This window comes from Saccopteryx leptura, chromosome 10, assembly GCF_036850995.1.
Source record: "Saccopteryx leptura isolate mSacLep1 chromosome 10, mSacLep1_pri_phased_curated, whole genome shotgun sequence".
Taxonomy (NCBI): Eukaryota; Metazoa; Chordata; class Mammalia; order Chiroptera; family Emballonuridae; genus Saccopteryx; species Saccopteryx leptura.
The window spans coordinates 8754508-8782353 of NC_089512.1; the positions used below are offsets into that span (position 1 = coordinate 8754508).

Below are 27846 nucleotides of genomic sequence, written 5' to 3' on the forward strand. Positions count from 1 at the left end.
GGGGGTGATCAGGGAGCCCCCACCTCAGCCTTTCCCACCCACTCCCTGCTGCTGTCCTCACGTCGTCTCTCCTCAGGCCGCTGGACAGGCAGGTGCTGCTGTGCAGGGCGGGGCAAGGCAGGGCGGGGGCCACTTCTCAACTCTCCCTGGGCTCTGGGTTTCCTCTCTTCCAGGTGCCAAGCCCTACCCAGGCACCTCTCCTCCCCCCTCCCCCCCCACTGTCCCGCCCCCACCCCAGGGTTCTTCGGGCCTGCAGGAACTGGTGTGTGTGTGTGTGTGTGTGTGTGTGTGTGTGTGTGTGTGTTTAGGGGTGCTGCCAGGAGCGCCTATTGGTCCACAGGGTGGGGCAAGCCCCGTGAGGCCATCAAGCCCTAGATAAAGGGATGCAGAGCAGGCGCAGGTGGCAGAGGCTTCGTTTGCTGAAGTCACCGCAGGACCCCAGACATGAAGCTTATCTTCCCTGCTCTGCTGTCCCTCTTGGCCATTGGTGAGTGCACGTACCCTGGGATGCGCCTCACCAACTGGGCGACATGGTCCTTGCGCCCAACGGGGCAGGGGCCCCCTGTCACTGGGCCCCACGGTGGTCGACACTGTCCCTGAGCTCTGCGGACACCCAGCCCCCAGCCGAGGCCGTAGCTGGTCGGCCCCGCCCACCCGTTGGGGGAGGAGCGGGAGCCAGCGCTTCTAAGCTAGTTGGGGAAGCCCAGAGCTGCGCGGACCTTCCCAGACTAACAATTGTGAATTCTGGGGTCAGACTCTGGACAGCCTCTGTTCTGTCTCCAACTGTCCCAGGCTGCGGCTGACCTCAGGTGAGGGAGGCCGTGTGTCCTCTTGGGAGCTCTGGGCTGGCTGCTGCCCGAGGTGGAGGCGGACCCAGCCGCCCTACCTGGCTAAACAATTGTGAATTCTGTACCCAAACATCTGAAGTAATTTCTGGGGTCTCTGAGGGCGCTCCGCAGTGATGGCCATTAGTAATGTAAGGGAATGAGGGCGGGGCTTGCTCAGAGCAGGGCGGGTCCCAGGAGCCAGCAGCCAAATGGGCAGTGGCAGGCAGTTCTGCTGCAGCCAGGTGCCGTCTCCTCCTGTCCTGGGACATCTGCTGGGAGAGGTGGTTAGAGAGCAGCAGTGAGCTTATGTCCCCAAGCCTAGGAAGCATGGTGCCGCCCCTGTCCCTGTCTCCTGGTCCCCTTCTCCACATTCCTTTCTGTGGGTGCTGGCATCCCTCTCCTCCCTAAGGCGGGATTGATCATGGCCTGGACCGACAGCTCCGGACCAGCTTCCCTCTGCTCCCTGATGTGTGGCCTGCCGGGCCCACAGCACAGGGCTGGGGCCACCTGGGAGAGGCCAAGAGGCCGGAAGCCTTGCTTTCCCGGAGGTGGTCATGGATGGAGGTCCAGGGGTCTGACTCAGAGTTGCACCCATTTTCACTTGATAGGGAGTGTGTTGATTCTTTATATTAATTTAGGGAGAGTTACCATCTTAACAATATTAAGTCTTATAAAGCTTGAGCATAAATGCCTCCCCGTTTATTTAGGTCTTTAATTTCCTTTAACAAGCGTTTAGAGTTTTCAGTGTGTAAGTCTTGCATTTTTTTCTGTTAAATATTTTTCTATTATTATGTATAGAATTATATTTTCATTTTGTTTTCAGACCATGCCATGCTTGTTTGCAAAAATATACTTAGCTTTTATACATTAATCTTGTATCCCATTAGCTTGTTGAACTTATTAGTTCTAACAGCATTTTGTGGACTCCCTAGGATTTTCTACTGAGAGGATCCTGTTGTCTGCAAGTCAAGACCATTTAACTTCTTCTTTTTCTGTCCGAATGTCATCTTTTTGTTTTTGGTTTTCCCTTATTGTTGTGGTTAGGCCCTCCAGTACTGTGTTGACTAGAAGAAGTAAGAGTGAACGTCCTCGCATTGTTCGTAATCTTGGGAGAGAACATTCAGTCTTTCACCATTTTAATATCATGTTCGCCATAGGTTTTTCTTAAATACCCTTTACCAGGCGTCTAAGTGGTCTGTAAGAGCTGTGAGCAAATGGGGTCCAGCCTTCTCCCTAACGGCACAGATTCTAGCAACAGAGGCAGGCTTGGCAGGAGAATCAGTCTTTCTGATACAGTGAGTGGTGGTTACGCAGGCACACGGACCCGCCTGGTACACCAGCTCCTGCAGCTACTGACAAGGAGCCAGGTGTGTTCTCCTCCGTTCCTGAGGCATCCCCTGGGAGGAGGCTTGTAGACACAGCAATCTGGAGGGACCCGGGTTCTAGGCTGGACTTCCCCGCTGCTGCGCAGTCAATCACTCAGCCTCCTCAAGAGCCAGTGTCCACACGAGGAGCAAGAATCCTTTCTTTCTTGCCTACCTTCCAAGTTCAAGTGGGACAAGACAGGTGAAAGAACTCCATAAACGGACGCAAGGAGTCGTCATTTTTCTAGTGTCAGTCACAGGAAGGAAAAGAAGCCAGAGGTTCCGAACGGCTCCTCTAATTTATTGAGAATCACAGCCCTCTGGCCAGGTCAGAGCGCTTATCAGGCCGGGGAGACACCTCCGCCTGCAGAGAGAGGCCTGCCTTGGCCACACAGTGGGGAGGGCCGGCGAGGAGCAGACAGAGACGGAGTCTGGAAGACTGCGTCCGAGGATGAGGCAGTCTCCTCCGTGCCCAGTGGTCGAACATTTACTTCTTGGCGTTTCTCCCAGGACTATGTCTGGCTGCCCCTAGGAATAGTGTTCGGTGGTGCACCGTATCAGAAGCAGAGTCAAGGAAATGCTCCAAATTCCAAAGAAACCTGCGAAAAGTGCGTGGCCCTCCTATCTCCTGCGTAAGAAGGAACTCCTACACTGAATGTATCCAGGCCGTCGCGGTAAGTCAGCGCCATAGGTTGAGTAAGACCAAACTGAGTGAAAGGGAAGGGAAGGGAAGGGAAGGGAAGGGGAGGGGAGGGGAAGGAAGGGGAGGGGAGGGGAAGGGAAGGGAAGGGGAGGGGAGGGGAGGGAAGGGGAGGAAGGAAAGGGGAAGGAAAGGGAAGGGAAAGGGAGGGGAGGGGAGGGAGGGGAAGGTAAGGTAAGGGAAGGGGAGGGGAGGGGAGGGAAGGGGAGGGGAGGGGAGGGGAAGGAAGGGGAGGAAAGAAAGGGAAGTGAGGGAAGGGAAGGTAAGGGAAAGGAAGGAAAGGAAGGAAAGGGAAAGGAGGGAAGGGTAGGGAAGGGGAGGGAGGGAAAAGAAGGGAAAGGAAAGGAAAGGAGGGGAGGGGAGGGGAGGGGAAGGGAAGGGGAGGGGAGGGGAGGGAAGGAAGGAAAGGGGAAGGAAGGGAAGGGGAAGGGAGGGGAGGGGATGGGAGGGAGGGGAGGGGAAGGGAAGGGAAGGGAGGGGAGGGGAAGGAAGGGGAGGAAAGAAAGGGAAGTGAGGGAAGGGAAGGGAAGGGAAAAGAGGGAAGGGAAGGGAAGGGGAGGGGAGGGGAGGGAGGGAAAAGAAGGGAAGGGAAAGGAAGGGAGGGGAGGGGAGGGGAGGGAAAGGAAGGGTGTAGAATAAAACAAACAAAAAGCGTGCTCTCCCCTCCTCCCTCTGCTTTCCCTCCTGAGCACTGGCCAGGCAGGGCAGTCCTCTCTCACAGGACACCATGCTATGTGGAATGCAGAAATTAACATTCCAAAGTGGAGAGACCATGTGTGGGGAAACTGGGATCTCAACATACATTGTTGATAACGACTGTGCAAAAATGACACAGGCACAGTCATGTTGGGTGGATATGTAACACTGGCAAATGTCAAGGTTGCTCTGAAAGGTCAAGTCTCCAGAAGATCATGACCTCTAAGCCCGGAGAGAAGTTAGCTCAGCCGGTCAGAGGCACCACATCGCATTGTGGGGACGTGCCAGGGCGGCGGGCGTGAGAAAGACGTCTGTTTGAGAAACTTTCAGAGAGAGAAAAGAGAATCATGACTTTTGGATGATTTCAGATTCTCTTTGTTTGTTGGGATATAAAAGCTACTGAAATAATTTTTACTGATTCACCCAACAACTCTGTTCTCTGTGTCACAGTTGTGTGTACTTGACTCTAGCACAGAGCGGGTAATCTGTGTGCACATTTTCAGTAAGATCTAGGTTATTGGAACAGTACTTAGGGGGAAAAGTCTAGTTTGAGCAATGTTTTAGGATATTATTTTAGAACTATGGCCTGTGGACAAACAGCACCAGCAGTTCTTGCTGGTTTAAAACAGTGATTCCAGGCAGTAGTTGGTTGGCTCAGTGGATAGATTGTCAGCCTGGCGTATGGATGTCCCAGGTTTGATTCTCGGTCAGGGCACACAGGAGAAGTGACCACCTGCTTCTCTCCTCCTCTCCCCCTTCTCTCCCTCTTCCCTCAGCCAGTGACTCGATTGGCTCAATCGTCTACCCTGGGTACTGAGGATAGCTCATTGGTGCCAGCATCAGCCTCAGGCATTAAAAATAGCTCCGTATTCAAGCATCAGCCTCAGACAAGGGTTGCCAGGTGGATCCTGGTCCGGGCACATGCAGGAATCTGTCTCACTATCTCCCCTCCTCTCATTTAAAAAATGCTGATTCCTGAGTCCTTGTCTGACCTATTCAACCCAAATATCTGTGAATGAGGTCACAAGATCTGCCTTTTTAACCACAGTCCCATTTGAAATCAGTTTCACATACCATGCATCAAAATAAAATTGGGGTTGATTAAATGGTTAAAAGGCAAGCATGTATTATTGAAAAACTAGAAGAGAGATTAATTAGCTGAACTATAGCACAAAGAAATCTCTCAGCCTTTAAGCAACGAACTAAATGAAGTAAACTGGCAGATCTAAAGACACAAAAAAACTAATTCATAACCACTAGAAACATTTAAACAAAAATTTAGAAAGCACCAGAGTGACTATGCACCAGTTCTAACAAGAGATTACAATTCACCTTCTATTTAGAACTAATTCAAATGGGTAAGACATGTAGGATCAAGCAAGAAAAATGATGTCAATGGCGTAGTCATAAGCAGAATCCAAAATTAATAAAAATATTTTCCCTGGATAGTCAGAGAAAACCAAACCTAAGAAATTTGTTAGCACTTAACACTTTCTCTCTTTTTTTTTTTTTTTTTTTCATTTTTCTGAAGCTGGAAACAGGGAGAGACAGTCAGACAGACTCCCGCATGCGCCCGACCGGGATCCACCCGGCACGCCCACCATGGGGCGACGCTCTGCCCACCAGGGGGCGATGCTCTGCCCATCCTGGGCGTCGCCATATTGCGACCAGAGCCACTCTAGCGCCTGGGGCAGAGGCCAAGGAGCCATCCCCAGCGCCCGGGCCATCTTTGCTCCAATGGAGCCTTGGCTGCGGGAGGGGAAGAGAGAGACAGAGAGGAAAGCGCGGCGGAGGGGTGGAGAAGCAAATGGGCGCTTCTCCTGTGTGCCCTGGCCGGGAATCGAACCCGGGTCCTCCGCACGCTAGGCCGACGCTCTACCGCTGAGCCAACCGGCCAGGGCAACACTTTCTAAAGTAATAACTCCATAACGTGGAAGCCGCTCCTGCTGGCGAGCCTATAGTGAAATGACCACCACGTTCACTAGCTTTCTAAATGAGCATCAGAACCTTCTGGAAAGCCGAGCGTCAGCAGCAGCCAGGGCCATGAACATGCTCCCTGTCTAGGTGATCGCATCCTCTGATGCCCATCCCATGGCGACAGGCCATCAGAAGGGAAAAAAAGCTACAAGGACACAGCTACCCACAAAAGCACAGTTTTAACAGCAAAAGTGTCAGAAATAACCCAAGTGCTGAACATTTGGGGGAATTCTTTAATAGCTTATAGAACAGCCACATAATAAGAAGATATTATGACGTCCGTAAAATCCATAAAAGGCGCTACTGCAGTAAGGGCACGAACAGGTGTAAGGTTTAGATGACAAAACCGTCCACAGGGTACTATCCGTACTAGACCGCAAATACAAGAGTTACGTGAGCACGTGAGGATACATGATAGGCAGAAGAGGACGACCGTGGGCTTGTTACTTAGAGATAGCTGAATAATGAAAACGTCTATCCAGTAAAAAAGAGCTTAAAAGAGATCAATACAGAGCAAGAGCAGTGAAGAAAGCAGATAACTTTAAATTCAGATTGCGTGAAGGGTGTGTGCTCAGCAGAGTTCTACAGGGTGGTGTAAAAGAAGGCTTCAAGTTGTTCCGTATGAGAAATAATTCAATAGCTCATAAACCATAATAGAAGAGTAAACTCCGTGTTTCACGCACTCACAGCTTGTAAAAAGAAGTCACACGAGAAAGAGTCAGAGACCCAACCTCAAGAGTTAAAGCAGTTGGGCTGGTGGCTGTGGTCCCAAAAGAGGGACCCTTGGCTTGTGCCATTTGTCACAGGACATGAGCGGACACAATCAGAAACGGGCCCTTTTGAAGATCCTCCCAGCCGCAGACCCTTCTGCCGTCCTGAAATCCGCTTGCCTGGGTTAGGGCGGGGTTCCTTCTGAAGCTGATCTGGCCGCTTTGCTTGCAGTCGAAGAGGGCAGACGCCGTGACCCTGGATGGCGGCCAAGTGTATGAGGCCGGCCTAGACCCGTACAGACTGAGACCCGTAGCGGCAGAGATCTACGGGACCAACGCACGTGAGTTCTCCCTGGGGACCCAGAGCTGGGGTGGCCGTGGCCTGGGCCCTGGGCTCCGTGGAGTCAGAGTGGATGAGTCGCAGAGGTGGGGGTCTCGGACGTCATGGCACTTGAAGGGGACGGAGTCCTTGGTGCTTTGGGGCCAGAGGCTGACCCACTGGGGGAGAGGAATCAGGACAGCTCTGCGCCAGAAGAAACTGCAGCACGTAGGTCCGCCTCCCACCAGGGGCTGTCTTTCTCTCCTGGGTCCAGGCCAAGAGCATCTGATTCCGTCTGCCCCTTTGCAGAGCCCCAGACCCAGTATTATGCTGTGGCCGTAGTGAGGAAGGACAGCAACTTCCAGCTGAACGAGACACGAGGCGTGAGGTCCTGCCACACGGGCTTGAACAGGTCCGCCGGGTGGAACATGCCGATAGGCACACTTCGTCCGTACCTGAACTGGGCGGGGCCGCCCGAGCCCCTTCAGGAAGGTGAGTGGGCGGGGGGAGTGTAGGGAGGGGTCTCAGACAGGGCTTTCCACTCCTGTTCACACACAGCTGCCGCGGGATCACACAGGGCAATGTGCAGGTGACGTCCAGGTGGAGACGAGGTTAACCTGCGTGGTTCGCTGTGCCACGGGCCCTCGGGAGCTGGTCTCTGAGCTCCGAACCTCCCCACCAAGGCGACACACCTGGCAGGGGTGGAGAGAGGGGCTGCCCACGGGAGGCGTGCGGCTGTGGCCGGGGCTGCCTCACACTCTGGTCCGTTTCTCTGCATCCCATAGCTGTGGCCAACTACTTCTCTGCGAGCTGTGTCCCCTGTGTGGATGGGACACAGTACCCCAACCTGTGTCACCTGTGTGCGGGGACAGGGGAAGATAAGTGCGCCTGCTCCTCCGCGGAACCCTACTTTGGCCTCTCCGGTGCCCTCAAGTGAGTGACACTGTCCTCCTCTCCCTGGTGGCCAAGCGCCAAAGGTCCTCCGGCCAGGGGGCTTTTTCTCTGGTCCCAAATAGAGCTCAGCCAGGAGGGACCAGAGAGGAGGCCCAGTCCTCCTACTGCCAGGTGGACAGAGAGACTGGGTATAAGGAGGGTGGTGGCTTTGCCCAGCGCGTGCTCCCGTCACCTCTACCCCAGCCTGATCAGCAGTCCCTTTGCAGCGTACCCTGTGTCTCCCCAGAAAACCCTGGATCTGGCTTTACCCTTGTGTTGTCCTGATTCCACCTGCTGACCTCTGTCCCCTCCCTTATTACAGATGAGTGGGGTGTCCAGGCTGACGTTGGTCTGGGCTACCAGGGCCTCCGATCTCCCTCCCCCACCCCCACACCACAGCTGGGAGACAGCGAGCCCCGCCTGGTTGGCCCCCTGTGTCCCCTCTGCCCCTAAGCTGAGGCTGATTCTGCTCCCCTACCCCATCTGCCTCCTGGACTCAGGCATTTTTGCAGAGGGAGGCCTCCCCGCTTCTCTGCCAGCCCAGGGCATTTGTCCACTCAGTCCTGAAGGGAAGAGCCACACGGTCGAGACTGCTGTAGAGTCTTCCAAACTTTTTTTTTTTTTTTTTTTGTATTTTTCCTGAAGTTAGAAGCTGGGAGGCAGTCAGACAGACTCCCACATGCGCCCGACTGGGATCCACCTGGCACGCCCACCAGGGGGCGATGCTCTGTCCATCTGGGGTCTTGCTCCATTGCCGCTGGAGCCACTCTAGCGCCTGAGGCGGAGGCCATGGAGCTGTCCTCAGCACCCGGGCCAACGTTGCTTCAATGGAGCCTTGGCTGCAGGAGGGGAAGAGAGAGACAGAGAGGAAGGAGAGGGGGAGGGGTGGAGAAGCAGATGGGCGCTTCTCCTGTGTGCCCTGGTGGGAATTGAACCCAGGACTTCCACACATCAGGCCGACGCTCTACCGCTGAGCCAACTGGTCAGGGCAAGTCTTCCAAGCTCTTTTTTACATCAGATTTTGCCCTTTCAGCTCTTAAAGCAAAAGGTGGCGGCCTCTGGCCAACATCCTCCTCAGAATCTGCCTAGGGGTGGCCCCTGCCGCCTTCTCAGCCGGGGTGTCCCAAAGCCTCTGAGCCCTGCCCTCCGCGCAGCGGACGCCCCCGGGAGACAAGCCCTGCTCCATGGGGACGCGCTGGGGAGAGGCTGCGCTGTGCTGACCCTCCGCTCCTTCTCGTTTCACAGGTGTCTGAGGGACGGGGCCGGAGACGTGGCCTTTGTCAAGGGGGCGATGGTGTTTGGTAAGAGCCCAGAGAAAAGCCACGAGATTGCCTCCTTTCATTCTATTTTCTCCTAATTCTGAAGATTAAGCTAATTAGATTCCTCGGTTCCTGGCACACTATTATCAAGGTTCCCTACAGGGTACACCTCTTGTTTTATGTAATTTCATGGTTTAAATCGTTTTCGTTAAAGCTCCTGTGCCTGCTCTGCCTTTCTCTTCCCCCTCACAGACGCCGTGCCAAGGTACCTGACACGTGTCCTCCGAGATGTATGTGGTCTTGTAAACGTCCAGTGCTGGTTCTAAGCTCACAGAACGTTTGCTGAGCACTGGAGACTGCATTACTGAGCACCAGAAACCTTGCTGGGGCCACGGTTTTCCACCCAGCATGTTGTGTTAGAGATTTCTCTGCTGTTGCACAAAGGTCTAGCTCACTGGTTCTAACGGCCGAGGATGCTCCGTGGAACAGGTGCACCAGATTCTACTTATCTGTCGCCCTAGTGATGGGCCAGGTCATCCTGTCTGTCCCTCTACCCCACACAGCTCCGTGACTCACGCCTTTATGTGTGTCCTCTTACTGTCTGGCTGGAGGAGGACAGCAAGAGGGACAACATACTGAAGCACAGTAGCTGGGTATGCACAGGCTGAACACATTCTACCCAGGACCACTGGGGACAGACCCACGCCATTCCCTGCAAGACCTCCAGGGCCGGGCCCACCACGCTCAGCCAGGGCCTCCAGGGCCTCCAGGGCCTCCAGGGCCGGGCCCACTGCGCTCAGCCAGGGCCTCCAGGGCCTCCAGGGCCTCCAGGGCCTCCAGGGCCGGGCCCACTGCGCTCAGCCAGGGCCTCCAGGGCCTCCAGGGCCTCCAGGGCCAGGCCCACCACGCTCAGCCAGGGCCTCCAGGGCCAGGCCCACCACTCTCAGCCAGGGCCTCCAGGGCCTCCAGGGCCGGGCCCACTGCGCTCAGCCAGGGCCTCCAGGGCCTCCAGGGCCTCCAGGGCCTCCAGGGCCGGGCCCACCACATTCCATCCATTTTTATTCTTTTTAGGGATGGGTTAAGGCAGTATCCCCTGGCTGGTCTCTGGGTTTGTCTCCACCATGTGACCCTTTTCTAAGTGGGGTTTCCATGGAAACACATGGGGTCTGGCTGAGCTTCCTTGGCTCACCAGCACCAGGGCAGGTGTACGATCTAGTTAGAACATCCCTGGGCTGGGCCCCAAGGCTTTCTGGGCACTGTCTACCTTTCCGAGTGTCTGGAGCAATCCACTGTCTTTCTTTCTGACTCTCCAGGTGTGCCAGCTGTGTAAGATGTCTCCTCCGTCTCAGATTCCGGGGGGAGGGGACCTCCAGTGCATGTTTACTGGCTGGAGTGGGCTCATCTGGTTCCTGCGACCCTCTCTTCTCTTCTCTCCTCTTCTCTTCTCTTCTCTTCTCTTCTCTTCTCTTCTCTTCTCTTTTCTTCCCCAGAGGACCTGCCAGACAAGGCTGAGAGGGACCAGTTTGAGCTGCTCTGCCCAGACAATACTCGGAGGCCAGTGGATGAGTTCAAGGATTGCCACCTGGTCCGGATCCCTTCTCATGCTGTTATGGCCCGAAGTGTAGACGGCATGGAGGACTTGATCTGGAAGCTTCTCAGCAGGGCGCAGGTATCTGCCCACAGTCCTCCCAGCTGCTTGCATTTGGGGCTGGAGGTTCCTTCCTCCCTTAACTTCCCGCCTCTCCAGAGGCCTCCCTGTAGTCCCATCGCTCAGGCGTGTCTGGGCTCAGTGGACTGATGCCCAGGCTGTCCTCTAGACAGCAGGAGCTAGGAAGGCCCTCCGGTATACTGACTGATGGTGTCTCACGGGCTGGAGAGGAGCAGGGTGGACAGGGCAGTATTCTCGGGGCTCTAGGGTGCTTGGACCCCAGCAGTACTCTACAGATGAAGCCATGACTGAGCTGTGTCACAGAAATGGCTTGAGTCCCTTGCGGGAGGAAGTCAGCCAACGTTCCCGCTCTCAGAACCAGCCCTCAGTTCCTGATACTCCTTTTCAACGTTGTGTGTTTGTTTCTTCCTTATTTTCCACCGACACCGTCAATTCTATCTTTCCTCAATTAGGAGCACTTTGGAAGAGGCAAGTCATCATCATTCCAGCTCTTCAGCTCCCCTCCCGGGCAGAAGGACCTGCTGTTCAAAGATAATACCCTCGGGTTTTTGAGGGTCCCCTCGCAGGTAGATGCTGGGATGTACCTCGGTGCCAACTTCGTTACTGCTGTCAAGAACCTGGAGAGAAGTGAGTGAGGGCTGGCCGGTGAGGGTGGGGGGCCGTGGCTGGGTCTACTGGGGGGAGCCGTGGCTGGGTGGCCGGTGAGGATGGGGAGCTGTGGTGGGTTCACTGGGGAGGGCGCCACACACCCCCTCCAGCGCAGGCCGCGGGGCCCTGCCCGGTAGTGGCCACTTCCTCACGTCCCAGCCATTGGAAGTCTTTGCTGGGGTAGGTTTGATGCAGGTGCAAGTGTTCTCTGTCAACCAAGTGAGGGCATTCTAACACGTGGGAGGGATTCCAAAGGAATGTATCAGCTAAGTGATTAATGCTGCCACATGTCCCTGTGTATACCGGGCTCCCAGCCCTGACGGAAAAATCAATTTGCCTCCTATGAAGTGAGAAATATGACCACGAGCCCAGAGAGCCAGGCCCCTCCCGGGTAAAGCCAGAGGCCTGGTGGCACACTGCCCCATGCCTGGGCTCGGGTCTTGGCTGCGGATGCCTCAGTGTGTCCGCTCAGCCGCGGGTCTTCCTCTGGGCTTGCGCTGGGGTCTGGGCGAACCCAGAGGTTGCACTGCTGTTCCTGGTGGTGACTGCTGGCCTTACGGAAGGTCAGAGCTGCGTTCAGGGTCCCCTGGGGCCATCTCCTGGGGGTTGTCACTGTCTCTGTGTTCTGGAGCTTTTATCCCGCGGGGCTGAGATATTAGACAAGTCATTACACTAAGGACTGAAGGGTGGATTAGAAGCCAGGAGAAGAATGTGACTGAGAAACAACGGGCGGCACCCCCGTCTGGGACGGGGTTGAGCGCTGGCACTGGAGGGGACGAGGCGCAGGTGCCAGACGGAACTCTTCCATCTAGAAGTAGGTCCGGTCGGTATCCACGGGAGGGAGCGCGCTGGCCGCGGAGCCGGCGAAGCCCCGGGGTGTCCTTGGCCGGGCTCAGTGCCCCTGCTGACTGCTGTGTCCCCCTGCGCAGCCGCAGTGGAAGTGGAGGAGCGGCGCTCGCGGGTCGTGTGGTGCGCGGTGGGCCCAGACGAGCAGCGCAAGTGCCAGCAATGGAGCAGCCAGAGCCCCGAGACAGTGGCCTGTGCCGCCGCCGCCACCCCCGAGGAGTGCATCACCCTGGTCATGGTAGGGAGCCTGTGCCGCGTGCGGGTGGGGCAGCAGCCTCCATAGAAGACCCCAGGTCGTGGGCACCTGCTTAGAAGTGATTGGGTGCTAAGAGGCCCTTTGGTGACATCAGGCAGGGTGGGTTCCGGGCGGGATCCCTGGAGGCCGGCGCACAGTGTGCAAACAGGCCACAGCTTTCTGTTAAAGAATTGTTCATCGTGGGCTTGCAACTCCTCTGGTTATAAGAAAAACTCACGATTTTTGCAGGCCATTTGGAAATATAGAAAGGAATGTTGTAAAATAAATAATAAAAACCAGTTGTGACCTCACACGGGAGAAACGACAGCTAAAGTTTGGGGAATTCCCGGCCCCAGAATGTCTGGGTGCATCCAGGCATGGGCTGGCCAGTTAGGTGGGTTGAGTCCTTTTTACTTAATAGTATATCATGGCCATTTCCCCAGGTGAATACATAGTCTTTGAAAACACTTGTGAAACAATAATATCAAGGTATCTTTTTATGGGGCTGTGGCTTGGTCATGACCCTGTTCTTTTTGTGCCCTGATTTTGTTATTATCAATAACCCTGTGATGCACACTCTTGCACGGAAACCTTCCTACACAGCTCCAGTTATTTTTAATACTGTTGTAAAGTAATTATTTCTGGGCCAAAGAAAGAGCTTGGGGTCTGGGTGAAGGCGTGTTCCCGTGCTGGAGCCTGGGCTCGCTCATCCTGATGGTGAGCCAGTTTAATTAGAATTGTTTTGCTCGTTTGTTGACCAACTTCTGTGTAGCCCTTCCAGTGTAGTCAGCTGGCCCCATCTGTCTCCCAAGTGAGTGAGGCCCGTGCAGGAGGGTGGTCCTGAGAGTGCTCGGAGTGCAGGGAGGGTTTTGCTCAGAGGACAGAGGGTGAGCGTAGCCCGGGCCTGGCCTTTGCAACGGATGGGACAGCGGGAAAGGCACGTGGCGCTGGCGGCAGATGAATCACGCATGTGGTGGTGCTTCCTTTGGGTGTTCAGTTCAAACCCTCCCTGCCTCTTTCTGCTACGTCCCTGGGGCAACTGGCATACAGCCATGCTCGCAGAGAGCTGTGAGGACAGGCGGGACATGAAACGTCCTCGCTGGGGTGCAGGAGAATTGCTTTGTCTTTGCAGAAAGGAGAAGCCGACGCCCTGAGTTTGGACGGAGGATTAGTCTACATTGCGGGTGAATGTGGTTTGGTGCCTGTCCTGGCAGAGAGCCAGAGTAAGTGAGGGGAGCGTCCTCTGTGGTCTGTACCGCTGGGCTACGGGGTGGGGGTATGGAGGAGTCACCCACTTGGTGGGTCAGGGTGGGGACACTGAGAAGGATGGATACATTCAAACAGGAGAATCGGAATGGGCTGCGTGCTGAGACCAGACAAAGCACACAGTGGTTTCCTCTGCCAGTATCTGATTTCTGCCCTCTGTTCGCCACTTGCAATATTACACTTAGGTGCCTTCTGAGCCCATGGAAAACAAATATCTAATGTTCACAACTACCAATAACAGGAAGAAGAAAATTTTTTTTAAAAGGATGAAATAGTGGATTCTTTTTGTTTTGATATGAGAGAGGTGGGAAGAGAGAGAGAGAGAGAGAGAGAGAGAGTAGGAAGAGAGAGACTAGAAGCATCAACTCATAGTTGCAGCGCCTTAATTGTTCATTGATTGCTTCTCATATGAGTCTTGACCTGGGGCTCCAGCTGAGCCAGTGACCCCTTGCTCAATCCTGCAACCTTGGGCTCAAGCCCGCGATGTTGGAATCCTGTCAGTGATCCCGTGCTCAAGCTGGTGACCCTGCGTTCAAGCCAGCGAGCTTGGAGTCTCAAATCTGGGACCTCAGCATCCCGAGTGGATGCTCTATCTACTGTGCTACCCCGGTCAGGCCATAGTGGATTCATAAACACATTCTCCACATATGCAGCATGTTAGTCCGATGCTTTTGGCATAATTGTTATATGTTTGGCATGGACAGCACACAGGGTGGTGTCTTCAAAGAGGCCAACCAGACAGGCCTCCCTGGCCTCCTGGGAAGCACCAAGAGCTACACTCTGGAAGCACACAGCTATTTTGGACTCCTGAGCGATTTTTTTTTTGTACCAGGTGTTGGAAGGGAAGTTTGCGAATCGGAAGGTCAGGGGACTCCTGATGACTTCTCATTTCACAAAGGGCCGCTGTACCAGGCCTGTAAGGATGGGGTTTCTTCACCCCTCCAGCAGAGGGCGCACTCTTGGGAGCCGCTTTGGTAGCCAGTTCCTTCCTGCCAGTTTGTGGGCAGTCGCTTTGTACGAGTGCCATGGTACAGAGACCTCTTTACTTCTCCCCCTTCTCCTCTGGCCGGACCTCGGGCAGCTAGAGGAGGCGCTGGCGTCGGAGAGCGACGGCGGCTCTGCACACAATCGTTCCTCTGAATTTTATAAAAGATTCTGTAACGTATAATATACATACAGAAAAGTGCACATATAAGTGTACGACTCAGTGACATTTCACAAACTGGAGTATCCCCAGGCACCAGTGCCCAGATGACGACACAATACGTGTCACACGTTCCTTTGTGTCCTCCCTTCGCCGGCCCCCTTCCTCCAGCAAGGGCAATAATGACTCCTGACTTCCAAGGGCGCCACTGAGCAGTCCTGCCTGTTTTTGAGCTTTTATGTAAAAGCAGCTGCCCACCCCGTGCTGTTTCATGCGTCTTGCTCAGTGTTATATGTTCGCTGTTCCTCCATACAGGGCGTGGTTGTAGAACACGGTCTTGTGGTATGGTTTCGGTTGCGTGGCTGGACCACTGGTATTTATCCGTTCTATTGTGCTGGGCACCTGGGTAATTTCCAGGTGGCGGCTGTTGTTGTGGACAGTGCTGCTATGAACATCTGTGTCTGTGCTTTTTGGTGAACACACGGATGTGTCACTGTTGTCTGGAGCTGCTGGGACAGTCTCTTCAAGTTTGATTCTGCATTGTAGAGATTTAAAAGTTTGTGACTTCTCAGTGAATCTGAGTGTTTCGTGACGTTTTGATTGTTTTTACTGTTTCAGAATCCAAAGAAAACAGTAACTCAGATTGTGTGGACAGACCGGTGGAAGGTGAGTTGGAATCGGTCGGGTTCAGGGTCAAGGGTCAGCCCTTGTTGCTGGAGGATGAGGTGGCAGGAACTTAAAAACAGCAACTCACAGAAAGCGGTGCAGCCAAAGTTCTTCTGAAGCTGTGGATCATTCATAGGTCATTACAACTGATGTTTAGATGGATCTTCACGCTTGGCAGCGAGAGAGAGCTTTCAGAGTTCCTCAATGCGTCCTGGCCACGTGGAAGGAGGGGTGTTACATCCCCGTCTCCTATGGAAACAGCAGCTCAGAGTCTCCCAAAGTGTCCCGGGTCTCCCCCACAGGTGTAGACAGCGATGATGTGCAGCTTCTGTTGCTTGTGCAAACCCCGTGCTCTGCACGCCAGCCCCCCTGCCCCCCCCCCCCCGAGTCTGTCTGTGCCACCCCAGTGAGCCTCTCCCAGCGCAGGACCCAGCCCGGGGCAGGTCTTGGAGACACCCTTGCATCCAGACAGCCCTTAGCCCGGTGGCCGCCATTGCTCTGTCTGACCCAGTGCGTACTGCAGTTGGTGATTGATACACTGTTGGGGTCACGTGAGATGTTCAGCGTTTGTGGCTTTAGTAGCTCACATCTAAAGATGAATTGCTGGTTTATAACTCAGAAACAGTGTGTGGCTGGTCAAGGACAGTCCCCAGCAATCGCTTAAAGGGCCAGCTTTTCTTCCTGTCTCATTTCATAGCCCAAGTTAATCTCACCTTCACATAGGACAGCAGCTTTTCTGGTCTGTCTAAGAGCACGGTGCCTGGGGAAGTCGTTGCCGATGGTGCTTCTTGACCTCTGGGCTGAGGTGCAGACAGCTGCACTAGAGTCCTTACGCCAGGCCTGCTGGAGACTAAGACCGGCTCTTCTGTCACCCAAGGGTATCGTGCTGTGGCGGTGGTCAAGACATCCAATACGGGTTTCACCTGGAATTCTGTGCTAGGCAAGAAGTCCTGCCACACTGGTGTGGACAGGACTGCCGGCTGGAACATCCCCATGGGCCTGCTCCTCAACCGGACAGGTTCCTGCAAATTTGGTAAGGAGCCCTAAGGGAGGAGGGCGGCCATCTTGGGGGGTGGACAGATAAGGTTCCACGGGGCGGGGTGGGGCGGCACCCACGGCCTTTGTTGGTGTAAGCAAGTTCTCCCCCTGGCTGCCCCTCAGTGTTGGTGCCTGAAGCGATTCTCTGCACTGTTGCCCATGTCCTGTCCAGCCCGCTCGGCGGAAAAACACAGGACTGTCAGTCTGTTTCTTCACTCTAAGAATGGACGCGGGCTCTGAGAAGTACACATGGTATTTATTGCCTCCTGGAGCTCCAAATAGAAATTCCACACAGGTGCGGGCTTCCTAATTTGGGAAAAGGCACCTGCCTGTCTCATGAAAGGTGACTTCTGTTACTCAGCAGAACTGACTTCTCAGTCCGCCCTGCACAGGAAGCAGAATAAGCCCTCAAGGCTTCTGGCTTCACCTGCTCTGGGGCCTTCTCTCCCCGCTACATCCCATGCTCACCCCCGTGCATAAGCCACGCCCTGCCTGCCGTGGGCCTGGAGGCGCGGAGGTGTGTGGCGTGTCCTCACCCTGGCTCACCCCCGTGCATAAGCCACGCCCTGCCTGCCGTGGGCCTGGTGGCGCGGAGGTGTGTGGCGTGTCCTCACCGTGGCTCACCAGCTGTGCAGGCGTCCCCTCGGGATGCCTCTCACGGGCTCTGCTCGTCACCGCAGTGCACCCCATTGTCTCTCCCTCCAACCCCGTGGGCTGACTCGGAGCCGTGGGGAGGCTGCCAGGCCCACAGTGGGACGCCCCCCAGTCCCCGTCCACCCCGAGGTGGCCTGTGGCGCGGCTCACCCGGGGCAGGTGCTGCGCGAATCTGTCTGATTACGGGGCTCCTGGCTCATCGAGGTGGGGCTTTCTTGTCACCTCCGCTTCTTCTCTCCTGAACACATACGGACCCGGGTTCACTCCTTACTGTGGGCTACGTCACACGACGGGGTAGTTCAGATTTGGTTCAACGACGAGGACAGACACCCCCAAGTAGTGGAGGTTTGAACAAGACAGACGTTGATTTCTGTCGCCTGTGAGTGAAGCGCAGAGGTGGGTCGTGCAGAGCTGGCAGGAGGACTACCTGGTGTCAGCCACCCAGGCTTCAGCCATCTGGCTGCCCTGACCTAGGCGGCTTCCACGCTCACAGTCGCCTCAGAGGCTCGTGTCATGGGGGTCAGCGCCCGTGCCTGCATTCCATGTGCAGAATGAAGGAAGAGAAGGGGCAAAGGGCACGTGCCACCTGCCTTTTAGGGATGTTCCCAAGATGCTGGCACCCAACACTCCCACTCAGCTTTCCCTGGCCAGTACCTCGCCACACGGCTGCGCTCGCCACAGGGCATCAGCGAGGCTGGGGACCCGGTGCCCAGGTACAAAGCCGGAGTCCTCTCACTGAGGGAAAGGGGAAGTCAGGTCCTGGAGTGGACAGCCGTCAGGTCGTGCTGCAGGTGGCCTAGTGCATCAGTGTGGCCCCTCAGCTCGAGGCTGTGACGATAGGACCCTCTGGCAGGCAGACTCTCTCCCTCAACCCCAGCCAGCCTTCCTGCCAACGCCCACAGTCTGAAGCCTTTCCTGATTTCTGGTGGGCCCGGGATTGGTCCTAACACCTCACTACTTGTGACAGTGACTGTGTTCTCTCTATCCTGGGCAAGAGAATGAAACTAAACCAGGCTGTGTCCCGTGCTGAGTGAAGGCCGCTTATGATAACTCAGGTGAGAAGAGCTGACTCCCTATGGTCCTTCCCTACAGACGAATACTTCAGTGAAAGCTGTGCTCCCGGGTCAGACCCGAGCTCCAGTCTCTGCGCTCTGTGTATTGGCGATGACTCGGGCCAAGACAAGTGTGTCCCCAACAATAATGAGAGATACTTCGGCTATACTGGGGCGTTCAGGTGAGTGCTGCAGTCATAGGATAGGGCCTGGTGGCTCACCCTCCACCATCCTGGCACTGCGTTCCTAAGGGGAATGTGGCCGGCCACAGCAGAGCCGGGGGTTCCCTTGGGGGTCTGCCAATGGACGGCTCCGTCGAGGGCTCCACTCACCACACTCACCACCCCAGAAAGTGGAGGCTCACAGTGGCTGTCTGACCTCAGCTCTGCTGGGCTCCTTGTCGCCGGGAGCCAAAGTCACCTCCGTGTGCCTCACTGTCTTCGTCCTCAAAACCAAATGGATAGGGCATGGGGTCTTCAGTCCTCTCTACAATGCATTTTTATGGGGAAGAACCTTTTTCATAACTACTGCCCTCTCCCCCACTCTAGGTCATGGCGTTTTACATTTCACTTTTTGATGTTGGCCTTAGAAATAGCAAAGAGAAAGAGCAGCGTTGTGGTTTTACTCTCCACTGGTGAAGTGAGAAATAACCACAAAATAGGTTTCCAGCATTATAACCACTTAGTTATTTGCAGTGATTACTCACAACTGCGCGTTGCAATCTCATTCATTAGAACTGATTTTCTGTGATACTTACTATACACTAGGGGTTTGACAGGCACCGAGTCCTCTCTCCCCATCCCTTTTTCTCCATTCACCAAGGATACGTTTCACCACCAGATGGCATCATGGAACTGAGACAGATGATAGAGCAAATATAAAGCATCACTGTCTTCTGATTTTTAGAATTTGTCCCTATTTTTGATTCTTGGTATGTGACTTACATTTCTCGAAAGCTTCATATTTGAGCTTTCAACAATTTATTTTTGGCTACTTTTTTATTCATTGAGAGGAGGGGAGGCAGAAACAGACACCCATATGCGCTCTGACTGGGATCCACCCGGCATGCCCACTAGGGGGTGATGCTTTGCCCATCTAGCGGGGGTTGCTTCGTTGCTCATCAATGAAGCTCTTCTTTGTGCCTGAGGCGGAGGCCATGGAGCCATCCTGAGTGCCTGGGGCCAAATTGCTCCAATGGAGCCATGACTGCAAAAGTTGGAGAGAGAGAGAGAGAGAGAGAGAGAAGAGAGAAAGGAAGAGGGGGGGCACGAGGGGAGGGGTGGAGAAGCAGATGGGCACTTCTCCTGTGTGCCCTGACTGGGAATTGAACCCAGGACATCCATACCCTGGGCCAATGCTCTACCACTGAGCCAACGGGCCAGGGCCATTATTGGCTTCTTAATTCTGAGATAATAAGCTCTAGAAGTTTTATAAGGTGTCTTAGACTAACAGATTGACACAAAGAATATTTTGTGAAAGGTAAATAAATCAGATATTTCTCTCTAAATTTACAGAGATTTAACAGTGAATGAAAAAAAAAAAACTCTTTAGGAAAAATTAGTCTTGGGTTTTGTCAAATGCAAAATGCTTTGAGCCCTGACTGGGTAGCTCAGTTGGTTAAAATGTCACTGTGATATGCTAAGGTTGCAGGTTCAACCCCAGGTCAGGGCACAGACAAGAAACAACCAATGAGTACATGAATGAGTGAAGCAACAAGTTAGTGTTTCTTTCTCTCCCTCTCCCTCTCTAAAAATCAATTAAAAAATGCCTTGAACACTAGTTTCTCGAAACCTTTTTAAGTTAAAGAAACCAAAAATAATATTATAAAGCTATTTTATTATTATTTTATTTATTTTTTTACAGGGAAAGAGAGAAAGTCAGAGAGAGGGATAGACAGGGACAGACAGACAGACAGGAACGGAGAGAGATGAGAAGCATCGATCATCATCAGTTTTTCGTTGCGACCCCTTAGTTGTTCATTGATTGCTTTCTCATATGTGCCTTGACCATGGGCCTTCAGCAGACCAAGTAACCCCTTGCTCGATCCAGCAACCTTGGGTTCAAGCTAGTGAGCTTTTTCTCAAACCAGATGAGCCTGTGCTCAAGCTGGCAACTTCAGGGTCTTGAACCTGGGTCCTCTGCATCCCAGTCCGATGCTCTATCCACTGCGCCACCGCCTGGTCAGGTTTATAAAGCTATTTTAAAAAAATCTCCAGTGTTCTGAAGCTTCATAGTGATATTTCTTTATGTGAGTTTTCTTTTTCATTTATTGGCGTGGACACCTGGGGGTCCCTTTTGTCTGGAAACTCAAGTTGTTCAGTTCTGGGAAATTTTACTTCATTATTTCTTTGATGATTCCCATACTGTGTCCCCCCCCCCCCCCCCGATTTCTCTTTAAACTTGAATTATTTTTTTTTTTTTTTTTTTTTTCTTTGAAGCTGGAAACAGAGAGAGACAGTCAGACAGACTCCCGCATGCGCCCAACCGGGATCCACCCGGCACGCCCACCATGGGCGACGCTCTGCCCACCAGGGGGCGATGCTCTGCCCATCCTGGGCGTCGCCATGTTGCGACCAGAGCCACTCTAGCGCCTGGGGCAGAGGCCACAGAGCCATCCCCAGCGCCCGGGCCATCTCTGCTCCAATGGAGCCTCGGCTGTGGGAGGGGACGAGAGAGACAGAGAGGAAAGCGCGGCGGAGGGGTGGAGAAGCAAATGGGCGCTTCTCCTGTGTGCCCTGGCCAGGAATCGAACCCGGGTCCTCCGCACGCTAGGCCGACGCTCTACTGCTGAGCCAACCGGCCAGGGCCTTGAATTCTTAAATTATAGCCTCTCCTGAATTATCACATAATTTTCTAACTATTTATTTATTTTTTATTATTTGCTTCTCTTTACTTTTTAGTGTCTCGGATATTTGCTCAAATATTATAGACCTTATGTTATTTTAAAGAATCTTGGTAATTATTATTTTTTACTTTCTAAAAATTCTTTTCTGTAGTCTGGCTGTTCCTTTTCAGATCTGCTTGTTTCGTGAATGCAGCACCCTCTTTTAGCTCTTTAATGATATTCATCGTAGCTTAAACGAAAGTTTTCTTCTCTCTCCTCTATTGTCTCTGCACCCTCTGAACGTCATTGCTCTGGTTTCTATGCCTTCTGATATTTCCCCAACTACCCACGCTCTCTGGCTGCTGGTCCACATGGAAGAGAGAAGCACCAGAGTTGACTGTTCGCTCTGCATCAGGTGACGTGTCGTGGAGAGTATGGGTCTCAGGCTGGGGCGATCGGTTTGTGTCGTTGCACTGTGGGGCATCTAACTATTGGAACTTCTGCGCATTTTCTCTGGGTTGATCAGATTCTCCTCTCTACTTCTTGGGAGCCTGAGAGAGAGAGAGGTAAGGGGCTATGATTTAACCTTCCAAGATAAAGGTTTTTCACTCCTTTCCTTGATTTCTGTGTTGAGCCTTTGCCCTCAGCTGTGATTGTTTCTCTCGCCCATAAGGTTGTCCAGGGTCAATCTCCCTGCATGGGCTTGGAGGGCACCCTGATCGCATCCAGTCTTCCTGGTCTCAGTCACTTTCACTGGTGTTTCCGGCTTTTGAGCCTGTTTGGAGTTTGCAGTGCTCACGGGCTTGCCTCCGGGTCCCCCCACTTCCAGCTGTGTTACAGCTTTTGATTGCCCTGCTGGGTCCATCACTGCTCACCATTTTCTCTCTCACATCCAGATGTTCTCATTTTTTCTCTTCTCTCTTTCTCTCTGTGCGTCCCTCTCTCTCACGGGTTTATAGCTTAAAAAAAAAATCTCATAGGCATCATTGTATTGGGATTTTAGAAGGAAAGAAGCTACACATATGTGTTCAGTCTTCTATTTTAAATCCCAAATTCCTGGAAATATTTGTCTTTATCAATTTTTCATGTTTACTTCAACGCTTCAGATTTTGGAATGTATATTGCAAATATTTACGAAAACGCTCCTAGTTTCTCTTCCCAGGCAACGTTTATTTTCTGGAATATTTTAGGTGCATGGCTGAGAATGCTGGAGACGTTGCGTTTGTGAAAGATTCCATTGTCCTGGAGAACACTGACGGTGAGTGACGATGCTCCCCTGACCCTTCAGGGCAGAGTCTCTGGCATCATAACACTTCCTAGTATTTATAAGAGCAGCTGGGAAGATACATGGTCTTCCAGACATTTGATTAAGTTAATTTTTGTTATTTTTTTCTCCTTCTTTTGCAAGGGAGAGAAGGAGAGAAGAGAGACAGAGTCCCACATGTGCCCCAACCGGGCTCCACCTGGCAACCCCATATCGTGCCAATGCTCTGCCCATCTGGGGCCGTGCTTGCAACCAAGCTATTTTTAGTGCCTGAGGTGGAAGCTCCATGGAGCCATCCTCAGCACCTGGGACTGATGTGCTCAAACCAATTGAGCTGTGGGTGCGGGAGGGAAGAGAAAGAGAGAGAGAGAGAAGGGAGAAGGGAAGGGGGAGAGAAGCAGATGGTTGCTTCTCCTGTGTGCCCCTGACTGGGAATTGAACCAGGGACATCTATATGCTGGGCCAACACTCTACCACTGAGCCAACCGGTCAGGGCCAATTTCTGTTAATTTTTTTACTTTGGTATGCATACATGGTAATGTCTATAGGTGTCACATTGCTTTTGAAACCAACCTCTCTCTCTCTCTCTCTATCTAACACACACACACACACACACACACACACACACACACACACACTTCTGCAATACTCAGTAGCAAATGTTCCCTCATTTTGTCTAGACAACCACAGAAGCAGACCATCTGCCCAGGCCAGCCTATGGGAGACTGAATGTAGATGATACTACAAAAAAAACCCAAATCAAACATATGCAAATAAAATTTCCCTTTAGAAAAGGAACTAAGGGCCTTCTTCTAGCCCCATGTGAGTCCCTGTCTGGAAACTCGTTGGGAGTAAAGGGGTACAAAAATCAGAGGCAGATGCAAATGGCGGAGCTAAACAATCAGTCGATGTTGAATAGTCACTCTCGCCTCTGATCTCTAGGTGAAAACCATAACGACTAAATTGAAGACTCCCAGCTGCGCCCCTCAGCCCCCCAGGCCTCCCCCTCAGCAGGCGCCTTGCCATCTCGTGCCCTGAGAACTGCCCCCTCCCCCCGCCTCCCTCCTTCAGAGATATCAACAGTCACAGCCGCTCCTGCCTCCTCCCGTCCAGGGAGAGGGGCTGAGGTCAGACATGGAAATTTGGAATGACCTCAACATCAGATGGACAAAGCCAGGAGAACGGAGGGAGGGCGGGGAGGGGACAGGAGAGAGGGGGGGGCCTGAGCACTGAGCCTGCATTTGCACGCACGCCGACGTGCATAGAATTCCATTTGGAAATTGACGAACCATTCATCTAAGAGCTTTCCAGAGACCAGATGTCAAATTTGATTTTAAACGGCCGTAGGATTTCACAACTGTATTTTATTGGAACTGACCGAATATCTTTGAGAAACCCATCGAAGTTTCTTCTTTTCTCTGGTTACACAAAGAACATTTGAATATGAAAGGGAAGAGGAAACAATTTCGTTTGGAACATAAACCAGCTATTCTTTTTATGGCACAGATGGGGGCGTTTTCTTCTTAGAAACTAAAAAATGTAACAGCTTTATTGAGAGACAGTTCACATATTATAAATTCATCCATTCAGAGTGTAAAATTCAGCGGTCTCTTCTACAACTGCCAGCACAGTCCAGTCTCAGCAGGCTCACACACCTGCATAAAGAAACCCCGCAGCCAGACAAGCACTCAGCCTGGCCAACACCTTGACAGGCACACAGTAAAAAACACCACCCCCCCATCCCCAAAACAGAAAAACAGCCTTTGTAGCTGGGAGCGGTCACTCCCCCACTCCCCGGAGCTGGCTGTCGTCCATCCACTCTCTGTCTCCCTACATCTGCCTATGCTGGACATTTCACATGAGTGGAATCCTCCACTGTGTGGCCTTTTGTGACCAGCTTTTTTCTCTGAGCATCACGTTTCCAGGGTCCATCCTCAGCCCAGCATGTATCCGGGCTTCGCTCCTTTCTGTGGCTGGATTCTGTTTCGCTGTATGGATGCGGCGGTGACGTGGGCTAGGCCTGAAGCTCGCGTGGCTTGTGCGGTGACAATGTTTTCTGCTCTCTCCTTCACGTCACCGCAACCCCAGCGCGCGCATTTCAGGAGGCCAGTGGATGGTGACGCCCACCCAGAAGGACCCTTTGACCGACGCCACCTCCTTCTCTCCCCAGGAAGGGGCACTGCAGAGTGGACGCGGGACCTGAAGCTGGAGGACTTCGAGCTGCTGTGCCCTGACGGCACCCGGAAGCCTGTGACTGAGGCTGCCAGCTGCCACCTGTCTGTGGCCCCAAACCACGCGGTGGTGTCTCGGAATGACAAGGCAGGGCACCTGGAGCGAGTGCTGCTTGATCAACAGGTACAGACCACCGGGGCCTCCTCTCCTTTCCCAGCTGCACGGGCTTCTGCCCTGCGGGGCAACCACAGAGCCCGGTCAGCCGGCCTATCCCAGACCTTTCTTCCAGTCCCTCTGCTCGAAGCTGATGGTGACAGGATTAGCTTCATGCTGCAAGGCTGCCCAGAGTCTCGATAAGGACAACAGAGGTTTCAGTCCTGGGATTTCTGGGACTGACCTAACTTCTGCCCTGAGTCTCCTGCTCCGGGCTTGTGCTCACTGGCCAGCTCGCACGTGGCTATTCTTCTTGTCCCTTCTTTTGTTCTTCAGGCCAATGAGGGCGCCCGTTGAGCCTTCCTCCCACAACTAGGTAGAGTGGCGTACACAGTGCTCCCCGCGTCTGGGCCAGCCACCGGGCAGCGTCCTACACAAGGCCGCTGTCCTCGCCATCTCTACAAACAGCACACTCAGACCTGTAGCTTTAAGGCTGTTTCTGAGCTGTGGAACGAAGGAAGTCCTACCATTTCCTTAAAGTCTGTGGCCCTCTGTTAGTAAGCACTTCCAGTTTTGTGTTGAAACCTCACGTTTCCAGGTGTGCTGCAAAGATAGGGGCCCCGGGATGGTACCGACGGGCGCTGTACGTGGCATTTACGGAGCCCTCACTGTGGCACACGCCCCCTGGTGCTGGTAGGAGGCCTGCCCTCACCGAGGTGTTTGGTGGAGCAGCTCAGCCCTGCAGGAGCTCTGGGCACGGAGGAGGAGCTACGGCCAGCGGAGCCGGCAGGGACGAGTTTCGAGGCGCACTGCCCCCCTGGGACAGCTGGCTGGTTGGCATGCTGCTAGCGATCAGCTTTGGGGCAGATCATAAAACTCCTCAGCTGTCCCTTAGTCACCGCTAACACATTCAAAAGAAGGAGGCCGCAGACTAAGAAGGAAGGAGAGATGGTGGGAGGTGAGGTCAGAGTGACCAAGGGCCTGGGCACTGCCACCTGGGTGGAGCCCGGGCACCAGGAGGGCGTGGCACCGGGGACAGTCGGCCAAGTCAGTGGAACGACTCCAGAACTTAGCTCCTTTTGACTCATGTTTGTCACAGGACTGACCCTGGAGGGAAAAAGAAATATCCTTAGCCCCCCTGATCCATAAACCCTCCTGCCTCCCTCGGATCCTCACTTGCTGTCTGTCCCTCCGACACAGGCTAGGTTTGGGAGAAACGGACGTGAGTGCCCAGGCACCTTTTGCTTGTTCCAGTCCGACACCAAAAACCTCCTGTTCAACGACAACACTGAGTGTCTGGCCAGACTCCACGGCAAAAACAGTTACAAGTCATATCTGGGAGCAGAGTATGTCACGGCCGTGTCTAACCTGCAGAAGTGCTCCAGCTCCCGTAAGTGGTCCGTGGGTAGCATCTCTGAGAAACCACCATGGCTGAGGGTCCAGGTGGGAGGGCCAAGCAGCATTCTAGGAAGGCACAGGGGGATACAAATAATAAGGTAATGTAATAGCTCTGTGCCTCAGGAAATGACAACCGCCTTGATGAGGTGAAAGGTTAGAGAATAAAATAGGGCAGTACAGAATATGCTGAATTTTATCGTTCTGATGGAGTTTTTAGAAACTGATCATTTTATTCAGTAAAATGAAATATGTGTTTATGTATGTATGTATACACATGTATATACATACATTTATTCACATACAGACATATATATACATGTATTGAGAAATGACCAATTCTGGTTTCTAGACAGTTACCTTAAATATCAACTATAGAAAATACAAATGCTCAAAAAACACTTCAGGCCTGACCAGGCAGTGGCGCAGTGGATGGAGCGTCGGACTGGGATGAGGAGGACCCAGGTTCGAGACCCTGAGGTCGCCAGCTTGAGCACTGGCTCATCTGGTTTGAGCAAGGCTCACCAGCTTGGACCCAAGTTCGCTGGCTTCAGCAAGGGGTTACTCATTCTGCTGAAGGGCCACAGTCAAGGCACATATGAGAAAGCAATCAATGAACCACTAAGATGTTGCAACGAAAAACTGATGATTGATGCTTCTCATCTCTCTCTGTTCCTGTCTGTCTGTCCCTACCTATCCCTCTCTCTGACTCTATGTCTCTGTAAAAAGAAAAACCAAAAAACACTTCAGCCAGAAAAATATGCTGACAATAACTCAATCCTTTACAAATATTTGGAAGACATCGCAGGGTATTGTAAGGCTCGAGGTGGTGGTTCTGAGAGGCTAGCATGCACGACCTCCCCAGTGTCCCCGGGTCATCCGGACATTGGATATGGGGGCAGTGGTCCAGGGATGGGGGTAAGGCCAAGAATCTCCATCCCTGAACTCTGGCAATTTTGCCCTCGGGGGGGGGGACACTTGGCAATGCCTGGAGAGATTTCTGATTCTCATAAGTTAGGGGGGGAGGGTGCTGCTGGTGCCTGTGGGCAGAAGCCAGAGATTCTACTAGAGACAGCACGGAACAGCTCTCACAATAGGGAATTTCCTGGCCGCACACGCGGTGCCGAGGCAGGGAAGCCTTCTCTCTATCAGCTGAAGTCTCGGAGGACCGTGCTGTTGGCGCTTTTCGGACGACACTTGGAGAAACCAGCTGTCGGGTGGTTCTTGCAAGCTGCCAGCCCACGATGGCATAGACTTGCATATCCCTGGCGGGCAGGGCCTGTCTGCCCGGGCTGAGCCCTCGGCATTTAACACAGTGACTCATTTGTGAAGGCACAAAGTGAACACTATTGCACACAGAGCTGCATGAAGATGACATGTTCATTGTTCACGTTCCAGAAGTCAGGGGACCATCACTGTCAGTCGGAGACAGTCTGGGTGGGGGGGCTGGTCACTCAGGCCGGAGCAGAGTCACCCAGGTTGGAGGGGGCCAGGGCTGCCAGGTGCTTCCTGGGGCCGTGGGGAAACGTGAGTGGAGCCAGCAGGAACTTACGGTGCTGGGAGAGTGGGGGAAGAGTCTGTGTTAGTATCCTCCTTGATTGATGTATTGATGAGACAAGAAGTCACTGTCTGACCCTCCTGCTTTGTTGTGTCCCACAGCCCTTCTGGAAGCCTGCGCCTTCCTGAGGAGGTAAACCCAGAAGATGGCCCGGGTGCCCCCAGCGACCCTCAGCCCCCACTGTCCCCCACCCAGCGCCCGGCCCGCCGGGGCCTCCTTCTTCCTTCCTGAGGGGGCAGTTTGCTAGTCACACCTGTTGTCACAATTCCCCGCTGTCACCTTAGCAAGAAATAAAGCCGGAAGTGCTGTTGATTTCCATGCCTCGTGAAGCATCGTTCATCCTCTCTAGAATTTTATGCTGAAATCTCGTGTCTGACCACATACCTGTGCAGCTGGGCCTCTCCGCCCCCGTGTTTAGCTCCAAACCCTCCTCTCTCCTGCAGTCTCGGGTGTGAGGCCAGATGTTCTGGAGTCTGC

General features: G+C 53.4%; 1 protein-coding gene across 1 annotated transcript; it reads left to right on the forward strand.

Moving 5' to 3' along the window:
• The first annotated feature begins 272 nt into the window (after positions 1-272).
• Positions 273-27652, forward strand: LOC136381904 (lactotransferrin-like). The gene is made up of 17 exons (XM_066350465.1): positions 273-487; positions 2702-2865; positions 6507-6615; positions 6903-7085; positions 7379-7526; positions 8772-8827; positions 10276-10454; positions 10907-11081; positions 12032-12186; positions 13316-13406; positions 15212-15259; positions 16137-16292; positions 18044-18185; positions 22018-22085; positions 24262-24446; positions 25617-25806; positions 27471-27652. Exons 1-17 carry the CDS (start codon positions 445-447, stop codon positions 27503-27505), a joined length of 2127 nt encoding a protein of 708 aa, XP_066206562.1. The 5' UTR covers positions 273-444; the 3' UTR covers positions 27506-27652.
• The last annotated feature ends 194 nt before the right edge of the window (positions 27653-27846 follow it).